This window comes from Corythoichthys intestinalis, chromosome 5 (assembly GCF_030265065.1).
Source record: "Corythoichthys intestinalis isolate RoL2023-P3 chromosome 5, ASM3026506v1, whole genome shotgun sequence".
In the NCBI taxonomy this organism is placed as follows: Eukaryota; Metazoa; Chordata; class Actinopteri; order Syngnathiformes; family Syngnathidae; genus Corythoichthys; species Corythoichthys intestinalis.
The window spans coordinates 41,153,323-41,164,202 of NC_080399.1; the positions used below are offsets into that span (position 1 = coordinate 41,153,323).

Genomic DNA, 10,880 nt, shown 5'->3' on the forward strand with positions numbered 1-10,880 from the left:
AAACTAAAGTGATGTGCACTTGGCCATTTAACAATAATAACAAGTGTTTGTCTTGATTGCTAATTGTCACCTTGCTAGAGTAACAATTATAGATCTATCAACCTACAGTAAGCACTCAATGGTCTCTTACATTTGCAGAGTATCTATGTATACAAGTATGCCTGAGAAATACAGTAGCCTGTGGATTGAGGTCACACGATGGCACACAACCTTGTCATGTCATTGCAGTTCTCCTCTGAAGTGGCACAGCAATACATTTGTGACAGTTCAACAGGCAGTTTTATTCTATGCATGAATATACATATATTAAATATGTCACTGAACATTCTATTTCTCATCTAATGGAACAAAAAAAACATGGCGTGCTTTGTTTGGTTTTACTAAAAAAAAAAAGGTAAATGGTGTTATACTTGTATAGCGCTTTTCCACCTTTCAAAAAAAAGAAAATCACATTGTTTGATTTTTAAATAATTTATTTTCAAATTAGAGTGGAAAATAAGTATTTGGTTACCTACAAACAATATTTCTGGCTGTCAAAGAGGTCTAACTTCTTCTAACGAGGTCTAACGAGGCTCCATTTGTTACCTGTATTAATGGCACCTGTTTTAACTCATTAAAGACACCTGTCCACAACCTCAGTCAGTCACACTCCAAACTCTACTATGGCCAAGACCGAAGAGCTGTCAAAGGACACCAGAGACAAAATTGTAGACCTGCACCAGACCTGCAATAGCTAGAACACTTGGTGTAAAGAAATCAACAGTGGGAGCAATTATTAGAAAATGGAAGACATACAAGACCACTGATAATCTCCCTCGATCTGGGGCTCCATGCAAGATCTCACCCCGTGGCGTCAAAATAATAACAAGAACGGTGAGCAAAAATCCCAGAACCACACGGGGGGACCTAGTGAATGACCTACAGAGAGCTGGGACCACAGTAACAAGGGCTACTATCAGTAACACAATGCGCCGCCAGGGACTCAAATCCTGCACTGCCAGACGTGTCCCCCTGCTGAAGCCAGTACACGTCCAGGCCCGTCTGCAGTTTGCTAGAGAGCATTTGGATGATCCAGAAGAGGACTCGGAGAATGTGTTATGGTCAGATGAAACCAAAATACTACTTTTTGGTAGAAACACAGGTTCTCGTGTTTGGAGGAGAAAGAATACTGAATTGCATTCGAAGAACACCATACCCACTGTGAAGGATGGGGGTGGAAACATCATGCTTTGGGGCTGTTCTTTTGCAAAAGGACCAGGACGACTGATCTGTGTAGAGGATAGAATGAATGGGGCCATGTATCGAGAGATCTTGAGTTAAAATCTCCTTCCATCAGCAAGGGCATTGAAGATGAGAAGTGGCTGGGTCTTTCAGCATGACAATGATCCCAAACACACAGCCAGGGCAACAAAGGAGTGGCTTCGTAAGAAGCATTTCAAGGTCCTGGAGTGGCCTAGCCAGTCTCCAGATCTCAACCCCGTAGAAATTCTGTGGAGGGAGATGAAAGTCCGTGTTGCCCAACAACAGCCCCAAAACATCACTGCTCTAGAAGAGATCTGCATGGAGGAATGGGCCAAAATACCAGCAACAGCGTGTGAAAAGCTTGTGAAGAGTTACAGAAAACGTTTGGCCTCCGTTATTGCCAACGAAGGGTACATAACAAAGTATTGAGATGAACTTTTGGTATTGACCAAATACTTATTTTCCACCATGATTTGCAAATAAATTCTTTAAAAATCAAACAATGTGATTTTCTGTTTTTTTTTTTTCCACATTCTGTCTCTCATGGTTGAGGTTTACCCATGTTGACAATTACAGGCCTCTCTAATATTTTCAAGTGGGAGAACTTGCACAATTAGTGGTTGACTAAATACTTATTTGCCCCACTGTATGTATGTATGTATGTATGTATGTATGTAATGAGTGAAGGGCTGAAGGCTAACACTTTGTATTGTGGATCTGCCACCTGGCCCTCTGAAATGTGGCCGGCCACACTTTGTTGACCAGGCAATGTCTGTAAAACAAACCACTAAGGCCTGTACAGATGGAAACCGGCAAATATATCACAGGGCCATGAATGTCAAGTTATATATTGTAATCTTTGTATTATCCTACTTAGAATTTCTGTGAATGATCTTTTCTTTCGTTGGCTCCATTTTTATGCATACTGAAAAACTGTGTTAATACAGATAACCAGCATTAACTAAGATTCTATAATTGTTGATTTTTTTTTTTTAAGAAGTTTCATATTTAGTACTAAACTGTAAATGTACTTCTCTGGTGCCAAGCCAGACAGACAGATATTGTGACAGTCTTTTCAGCACACATTTTCATGCATGCACATTCCCATCCATCTCATAATGACCACATGCCTAAAAATGTGAAACAGTCTCGTTAGTTTGACAACACAAAAGAATTAATGAAGCAGAATTTAATTATTCATGGGGTGAAAAATCACAGGCTAATGAGATTCCACTTCGATTCATCTGACCCTTTATGTTTGTCAAACATTCTCTTATTAAATTGTACAGGATATGCATTAAGCAAACTCCGTTTGAAAAAAAATTCGATATTCAACAATCGTTAAAAATCTAAATGTATAATTGTAAATATCTCCCAGTAAAGTGTGATTTTTGTATGTGTCACTATATCTCACTACAATTAATTTATTGATAATTTCCAAAATTTTCCTTAAAAAAAGAGATATAGAAAATTATGGGCTGATATATGTGCCATTAGAAAGGAGATCTGAATTACTGAAATGCTAAACTTGAATTTTAAATACGTAACTTGAATAGTGAAAATATAAAACTGCTTTAGTCCCCTACATCGAAAAATTAACTGCTTTCAATAAAAATAAAACGCAAAGCTCTTTTGCTAATTTTTGAAGGAGAGGAGTGCGTTTTCTCGTTGGCACCATTTAACTGTTTGCATTACTCATTCACACTACATTTAAATAGATAGCACTTAAACCATAGTTTAAGGAAAACAAGCAGATTATAGGCCATAAGAGATAAACAACGCCTTCTTATCAGTTATCACGGAGATCCAGCGCGTGTGTCATACAACTGACTGAGCAAGATTGACGCACCAACCCTCGCAATCAGTTCTTCCGGACAGTCCAGAACAAATGGCGGCACGCTCTGTCTCAACACAAGGAACACAGGAGAACGCCCGATATGCAACGTATAACACAACTGATAAGACTCCAAGAGTAGCCCTGAACTCCAGACTTACCGCTGTTCCAGCTATTGAGTCTGGTGACCGTCCCGCAGATCAAATTCCCAGGGCAGAGAAAGCCACAGCAAACAGACATTGGAGTGGACCAATCAGCGACGACCGACAAGAAACTCTTGCGCGAGGACGTAAACACACGAGGAGAGCGGAGAACTGAGAAATTTATTCAACATGGCGAGCGGGAGACAGACTTTTCTAGCGACTCGATGTGTTTTTGGTCATTTAAAACACTAATTTACCGCGGATAGAAACATATTATCGGCTCTCCCGTTCGCCATCTGTGTTGTTGTGGAGACGAATTCCGACGCGCAAGAGTGACGTTACTCGTTAAGAACACGTCACGCAAATGAACAAATCTGATTGCACGGACGATTTCGTTTGTGCTCATGAGGCCAATAAGGAGCTGGGTCCCAGACTCTATAGCTGGAACTGCGGTGTCTGGTTCGGAGTGAATAAATTATGAAGTTGTTTTCAGTGAGCCTTCTTTAAACCTTTCAAAACGGAGTCAGTATAAAAGCTAAAGGCTAAGGTGAACGCGCAGAGTTTGGCCTTCTGGCCGGATTGTGGGGATCTCGCCGCCTGGGTCGTTGGAACTGCACCAGCGGGAGTCTGGCGGTCCGGCTGGCGCAATTCCAGCGGTCTGGCTAGAAGGTCAGATTCCTTCATTTTCAACAGACAAGAAAGTTGAATGCAATTGCCCAACCTAATCTTTGACATGACGTTGACATTTCACAATATTAAATGACAATTGGTTAGAAGCAAATGCGTAGGTTTGCATAGGGACGGTAGGGACATAACACTACCAACTTTTCAGGATGCTCAAATTTTCCCCATCAAATTTTAAGCAACCTTATTTGCATATATAATGTTCAGTTATATAGGTCATTTAGATTGTCATCCCACATGTTATGATATGTTGTATATAATTGACACTACCATAATTAAGAGAATTATTTTCAGTATGTTCAAACTTACATTTAACCCTTTTCATTTGCTTAATGTGCCAGTCCATTTTCCCCCCTCAAGTGCATGTTTGATTAGCTGATGACTTGCAGTTATTTAAAATGTATTAATTTATTTTCTACATTATTTATTTAAAAATGTTATATGTAGCTTATGCAGACATTTTTCTCATATAATCATACATTAATCATAATCAAGGTAAAAAGTTCATTTTTACAATTTATAATGAAGGCAACACATGCTGTATGTATCTACTATATTAGCCTACTATCAAAATGACTAAGTTGGCTAAAAATACATATTGAACCTTCATGATTAAATGTTTTTTTTCTTTGCAATGCATCCTATATAGAATGACTCACCACATGTACACTCTTTTCTATAATGGCACCACAAGTTTAACTTCCTTACAATATTATTAAATTGGAAGAATGTTTGTGTCATGTTTGTCTTCCTACAGTAACCATATTAAAACAAAAAATATTTTTTCCCTTCCCCATCTTTATTCATTTTCAAAACTTTTTTTTAAAACGCTCCAGGGAGCCAGTAGAGCAGCGCTAAAAGGTCGCATGTGGCTCTAGAGCCACGGGTTGCTGACCCCCGATTTAGACGATGTTAAGTCGTTTATAGACAAATATTTTTTTTTTTTTTAGCATTCCTGGATAGTTGAAAGATTATTAACAAGTTTGTACTTATTGTGTGTGTGTTAATATAATTTATGTTCAAATATTGCAATTTCAATTTGCTAATAAAATCCAGACATTTATTCTGGACGTTTTCAAAATTCATCTTTACTAGTTTTTGAAAACAAAGGTTTGAATCGAACGGCTTATCACCTGAACCAATACACGTGAAAGTGAGTATAAGTCAATACAGATTTCTTTTGCATTGATCATTTAGCCTATCAATTAATGAGGTTCATATTTGTGAGAAATGTAGCCCTAAACCCAGTTCACCCAATCTGTTTGATCTCATTAATGTCCCATCCCCTGCAAAAACTGTACATGGAGGCATAGCATGGAGGTTGTGCTGTTATATCGTCCCTAACAATGTTGAGACCAAACCTACGCCCTTGGTTAGAAGACAATTTTGAATGTAATCGTATTCTTCAACTTATTTTTAGCCCCTAAGAAAGGGCAGTGGACTAAATAATAAACCATTCAATTTTGGTGTACATGATGTACAGTACAGAAACAGCTCGTCTTATCATTTCTTTTAAACTGTGTTCCTTGGTTGAGGTTTACAATGCTAGGGCTAAAATGTATTAGTTACTTACTTGGCTTACGCTCCACCCCTCCAGTGCTCTTAGTTGTCTTGTTAAAAGGAATTTGAAACATACTATAGCAGTGATTGTGGAAGAATCAATATTGCAAAAGGTGCACTTTCCTCTCCTGGATGCCCAACCATAAAAGCTAACCAGATAATGTTTGAATGACGACAGTCGTCTACAATTAAATCATAGAAAATCCCCCTTGCTTGCCTTCCTCCTCTTGGAATCAATTTGGCCCACAAAGAGAAAGAACAAACAAAATCTGAATACCTTAAGTATCAGATAGAAATGCTCGGCCAGACAGGACGTGACAGCAGTGATTGAATAATAATACTGCAGTTGCGTATACGGTATGTAGTATGTTCATGAAGTGAGCTAAAATAAATATCTTGCACTAAAAAAATAGCGAAATCCATGAAAGATCACACATGCAAGAATAAAAGCTCATTACTAAACAATAATGAACATTTGAAGTTTCAAACACTATTTTCTGCTATTATGAGAATGATTTACAAAACTATCTGACATGTAATGTAAACACAAGTACACAAAGAATTTCTTGTACCTGCTTGAATGCATATTGGAGAAACCTGATTGCAACAAAAAAAAAAAATAATGTAACGTTCTTATAGTTAAAATGAATTTAGTTTTGCTGTTAATGATAAGGAAATACAGGTACACGTGGTTCTGAACACTAAGCATGAGTGTTTATTTTTTCCGCTGCAGAGCCTAAACCAAGGACAATCGAGCTCCTGCTGTTTTTACGTTAAGGAAAATGTTTAAAACAAGAATAACACCATTATCTTTATCAAGCATGGCTCAACTAGATCACATTTTCAAGTAAGGACTGCCATTGACATTGTGTTCGGTGGTTTGCATAGTAATTCAAAGGTAGGATTAGGCCAAAAATGAGAGATATAGCATATTAACTTTGCCAGACATACTGTAATTTAGACCATCATTCATTTAAAGTGAGTAAATAACACACACCAGTCTCAAGAAAGCTAGAAACACAAACAAAAACAAGAAGGCACTTACAAAAATCAAATAGTCTCATCATGTACTTATCATAAACAGTATGTTCTGGCCATACTATTTATGCTTGCTTGCTCATGCTTATAACCTGCGCCCTAAATAATATAATTTGAATATTTATCAATACAGTACCTTTATTTTTTTTTTATACCATCTTTCTTCAACAGGAATGTAAAAATGTTCCTTAACATATTGAAAATCTTTGAAATTTAAAATACATGTAAGAAGAATTGGAACTTACAAATGAGAAGTCAACCAGTGTCACATAATGGATGGAGTAGGGCTTTGCTATGCTTTTGTGTTTTTCTTTATGGCTTGTACAAAATCAAAAGAATACTACAGTATTAAAATAATAACCTTGTGGTCTGTGGCATTTACTGTACATATGTTTTGAGACTTTTCACCATTCACTTGAATGAGAAAGAGTCTCAAAACCTTTGACAAAGGGTGTATTTGAATACATTATGTACATAAATACTATTGCTTTATGACCCTGTGAATGTTAGAAGACCCCGAGTTAGGCTTTTGTAGGCTTCCAGGCATCGATCTGATAGTAGCCCCCTGCTCTATGAATAATGAATGGCCATGTTGTCATCGCATACGGATCGAATTTCTTGACGCAGCTGATAAGCTTCATATTCGCTGGCCGGCAGTTCTGTGATCTCATCTAGGACAAAAAAAGTGGTCTTTTTTCAAAATTCTTTTAGTCTCATTTTAAAGTAAATGTTGTTGAATTCAAAATTGCCAAGAAACACAGACTAAAGAGGTGACACACATGAGGAAAGTGCTGTGTCATGTCAGATCTGGAAAAGCAATTAAATGCAGGTTGCCTTGCTATGTTTGACCTAAAAACTTGAAGGTGAACTCGGAAATGCAAGAGACCTCTTTTGAGGCAACAGTTAAGAAAATGAAAAATGGATAAGGATTGTAGCCTATGGATATTTTAACAGAAGGACTAAATAAATTGTATCCAGTCGGGAGAAACTGAGGATATAATTGCTCCAAGGTTGTCTGTCCATCACACGATTTCTGTGCATGCTGAACATTGGTTTACACTTGTTGCCTTTGTTATGTTGCAAACATAACATAATTTTGTTGCCATTCAAAAATTATACATTTCATTCTAGTTGACTTAAATGGAAACTCCATTGTTTTTGTTGAAATAAGCCACAGTATACAGCTATCCAGGGAACTACTACTTACTCAAAATATACTTCTTACTTAAAATGTTTTGCCTTTTGCAGAGGACATTGTAGTGGTTTAACCTGCTCAAAAAAGAGCTCTTAAAATGACACTGGCCAATCCAAGACTGGATGGAATTCTTTTCATATCTATCCAAACCATGGTAAAGCAGTCTTTTTGCACTTTGTGGGAGAATGGTCCATGAACAGGACTGCCTTCATTTTAGTCAACCAAAAGTATGCATCAGATGCTTTGCCATAAGAAGAGAAGACAGACATATTACAAGACACTAATCGAGAGTCTGAGAGTCATTTAAAAATTTGCTGAAAACAAACCTCAGCCAACTAGTAGATGTGACATGAATATTTTACAGAGACTTAAAGGACAATACTATCAAATTATATAGTATGTGGCCATTTAAAGCCAAACCAAAAACAGATCGCTAGGGTTTGGCCATTTAAGCATGGAATTATACAAAAGAATTTTGGTGGTACTTACATGATGATGGCAGAGAAGAAACATTCTGACTTTATGATAGATTCATATGTTTATGTACTGCATAAAAATGTATTTTCGGACTGAAACTAATATTTTGCTAATCAAATAATCTGGGAGAAAATGCTTTTTTAATTAGTCGCTGAATTGGATTACACAAATTCAGCAGAAATGAATAAAACTGAAGCTAACTAGTCTAAATTGTAGTGGATACTTAGACTTTCTTTGATTTTTCTTAATGAATTACAGAATCAATGAATGTTTTAGAGCTTGGACAGGTTTACACTTTTCATATAATTTATTCTTTAAAGTAACATTTGGGCGATTAAATGTCTTCTTGAAGTATGAAACTTATTTATTCATTAGGGATGTCTGGAAGACATTTAATAGTTTTTACATGGTTGACAGTAATTATTTTTGGACTATGGAATACATTCAAATACAATTCATCTCAATGTACCAAATCAAAGGTCAACATGATCACAGAAAAGACTGGTCAACTTTGGAAGTGCCACTGTACAGTATGAGAAATGAAACCAATGTTGAGTTTTAATTAACAAATAAAGCTGCAAACAAAGGTGTTATTGCATAAACATGTTTGTTGCTAATTCTCCACTTCCTGACAGCCAGCCAGTCACTATAATCCTATTAGCACAAAATATCATGGATTTCTGATTGCTGTTAGCCGGGTCTTTTAACTAGGCAAAATGTTGGGGGATGGTGTGAATGGACCACTGTCACCATCTATAAAAGTAAGTCTAGTGAAAACACCAACCTCCTGCTTTGATCTAAACCATTTCACTGATTAGGGCAAAGTAGATAATTCAACTGGTGTAGTAATTGTGCTACTTGTAAATCATCATCATCATCCTTATGAAGGTCATGAAGCAGTCATGGCTTTTAAAAATCAGGAGATTTTTTTCTTAAGCAAACTACCAGACTACAAATGTATGTGTAATTGCTTAAAAAAAAAAACATAGTAAAGAAAATGGAATTTTCACAATTGTCTTGAAGGCTATGTGACATTAACTTTAAATTACATGCATTAACACAGATTTTAATTTTAAAAACAACTTAAATGTTTAAATTCCAACAGATGGCTGACATTGGGCTTTATTTTCTCTATTTTGGAGTTTAGGACTGCTTTGAAAAATATAATGCCCCCAAAAAAATTAAATTGAGGGACTATTTCAATCATGAGGTTGTTTTATGTTTGTTACAAGAATTTGTTCACTGCCATTTACAGTATGTCTTTTTTTTTTTCATATTAGTCATTGCGATCAAATCCAACAGTGCTGTACATTTTGTATTGCAGAACACAGAGAACCAGACCACACACATTTAAGCATGGATGGAGAAATACAGTGCTGCAGTGTCGTGTTCCTCGACAATAGTATTCGATGACATTGTGCATCTTGGAGACAGGTGTTCCTTACCTGCAACAGGCGAGTTTGCCGCTATCATGTTCATCAACAAAATAAACCCCAGAACCATGGTTCCTGAGCCACAGGCATCCATAAAGGTCTTGACTGCCACCACCAAACCCACAACGGAGACCAATCCTGCCATTTTATGGTGGTGGTTAGCTCAAGGCATCTCAAAATAGTTCAAAGGAGAAGGTTCATCCAAGAGGACAGGCCTTATGGTGTTTCAGGTTGGAATCTTCTTCTGCCACACCATGTGAGTTTTTTGCTGTAAATAAAAGAAACAATGTAACACCCCCAAAAGATCAGCTCATTTTCGGTTTAAAAGTTCATAACCATAACAATGACAGAGCATTGTGTTTCATCTGTATTTTATTATTTTAAAACATTTTGACAGTTTTTTCTGAAAGGTTCATTTTAAAACCAAAGGAACACAACCACTTGTTTTAAAATTAAGTGTACTGTATTACAGAGTATACATTGAGCACTTGCCACTTAGATTCTGTCCAAAGTTTTGACGTTGGAGCTCAAACTTCAACAAGACACCCAGGCGTATCGAAATGATTTTCAAACAAATTGTTCGAATTATCTACCACACGCTTTACGATATGAAATAGATGTGAATAGAGAGGAACATGGATCACATTGCTAGCTTCCATCCTGATGGAATACAGACTCGGTACAGTATCTCTTTTGACTTCCATCCTTTCTCGTCATTTGCAAACTCAACTTCTGCAAACAAAATACTCGGCAACATGCTTGCACAAAATATTAGTTGTGGTTACTATAGCCCAAATCCTGTTTTAACATGATCACAAACCATAATTATTCCATCAGACAGCTCATGGCTGCGCATGCAGACTTACCACAAACACGGCGAAAAACTCAATGAAATCCTTTGTCTGGGTAACAATAAATCTAATTACATGAACCGGAAGGAAAGGCATGGGAACACTGACGTGCTAAGATGCCTATGTCGGACTTAAGTTTTAAAAAATGTATACAAACGTGTTGGCCACCAGCATCATTTTTGACACTCGTGTGATTACTGCAGTTGGTCTCTTGTCCAGGACGAGAATTGGGTTAGTCCCGCCTTCTGTTTGGCATGATTCGTCGATAATCCTGTAAACGCTGGTTTTATTGGCTGTGCTAGCTGCTTGTCAAAGCATTTTTCAATTTAGGTTGGTCGTTGTCGATAAGCGTCTGCGGCTCCCACGGCAACCTTGACTATATAAGCAATGATGCGCAGAACACACACAGCTATGAAAAGAAAG

At 37.1% G+C, this 10,880-nt stretch overlaps 1 protein-coding gene across 8 annotated transcripts in view; it reads right to left on the reverse strand.

The window, feature by feature from the left end:
* The window catches only part of si:ch211-1e14.1 (UPF0606 protein KIAA1549), a 42,941-nt gene extending 32,264 nt beyond the window's left edge, over positions 1–10,677 (reverse strand). For 6 of the 8 annotated variants that reach the window (XM_057835593.1, XM_057835589.1, XM_057835591.1 and 3 more), the window contains exons 1-2: positions 10,473–10,676; positions 9,619–9,874 (exon numbers count right to left, since the gene is read on the reverse strand). In XM_057835593.1, coding sequence (XP_057691576.1) covers positions 9,619–9,751 — 133 coding nt within the window. In that variant the 5' untranslated portion in view covers positions 9,752–9,874; positions 10,473–10,676. Of the gene's footprint in view, positions 1–9,618; positions 9,875–10,472 lie in introns of all 8 variants that reach the window. The other 2 variants (XM_057835587.1, XM_057835594.1) reach the window with 2 other exon arrangements.
* Positions 10,678–10,880: the final 203 nt, after the last annotated feature.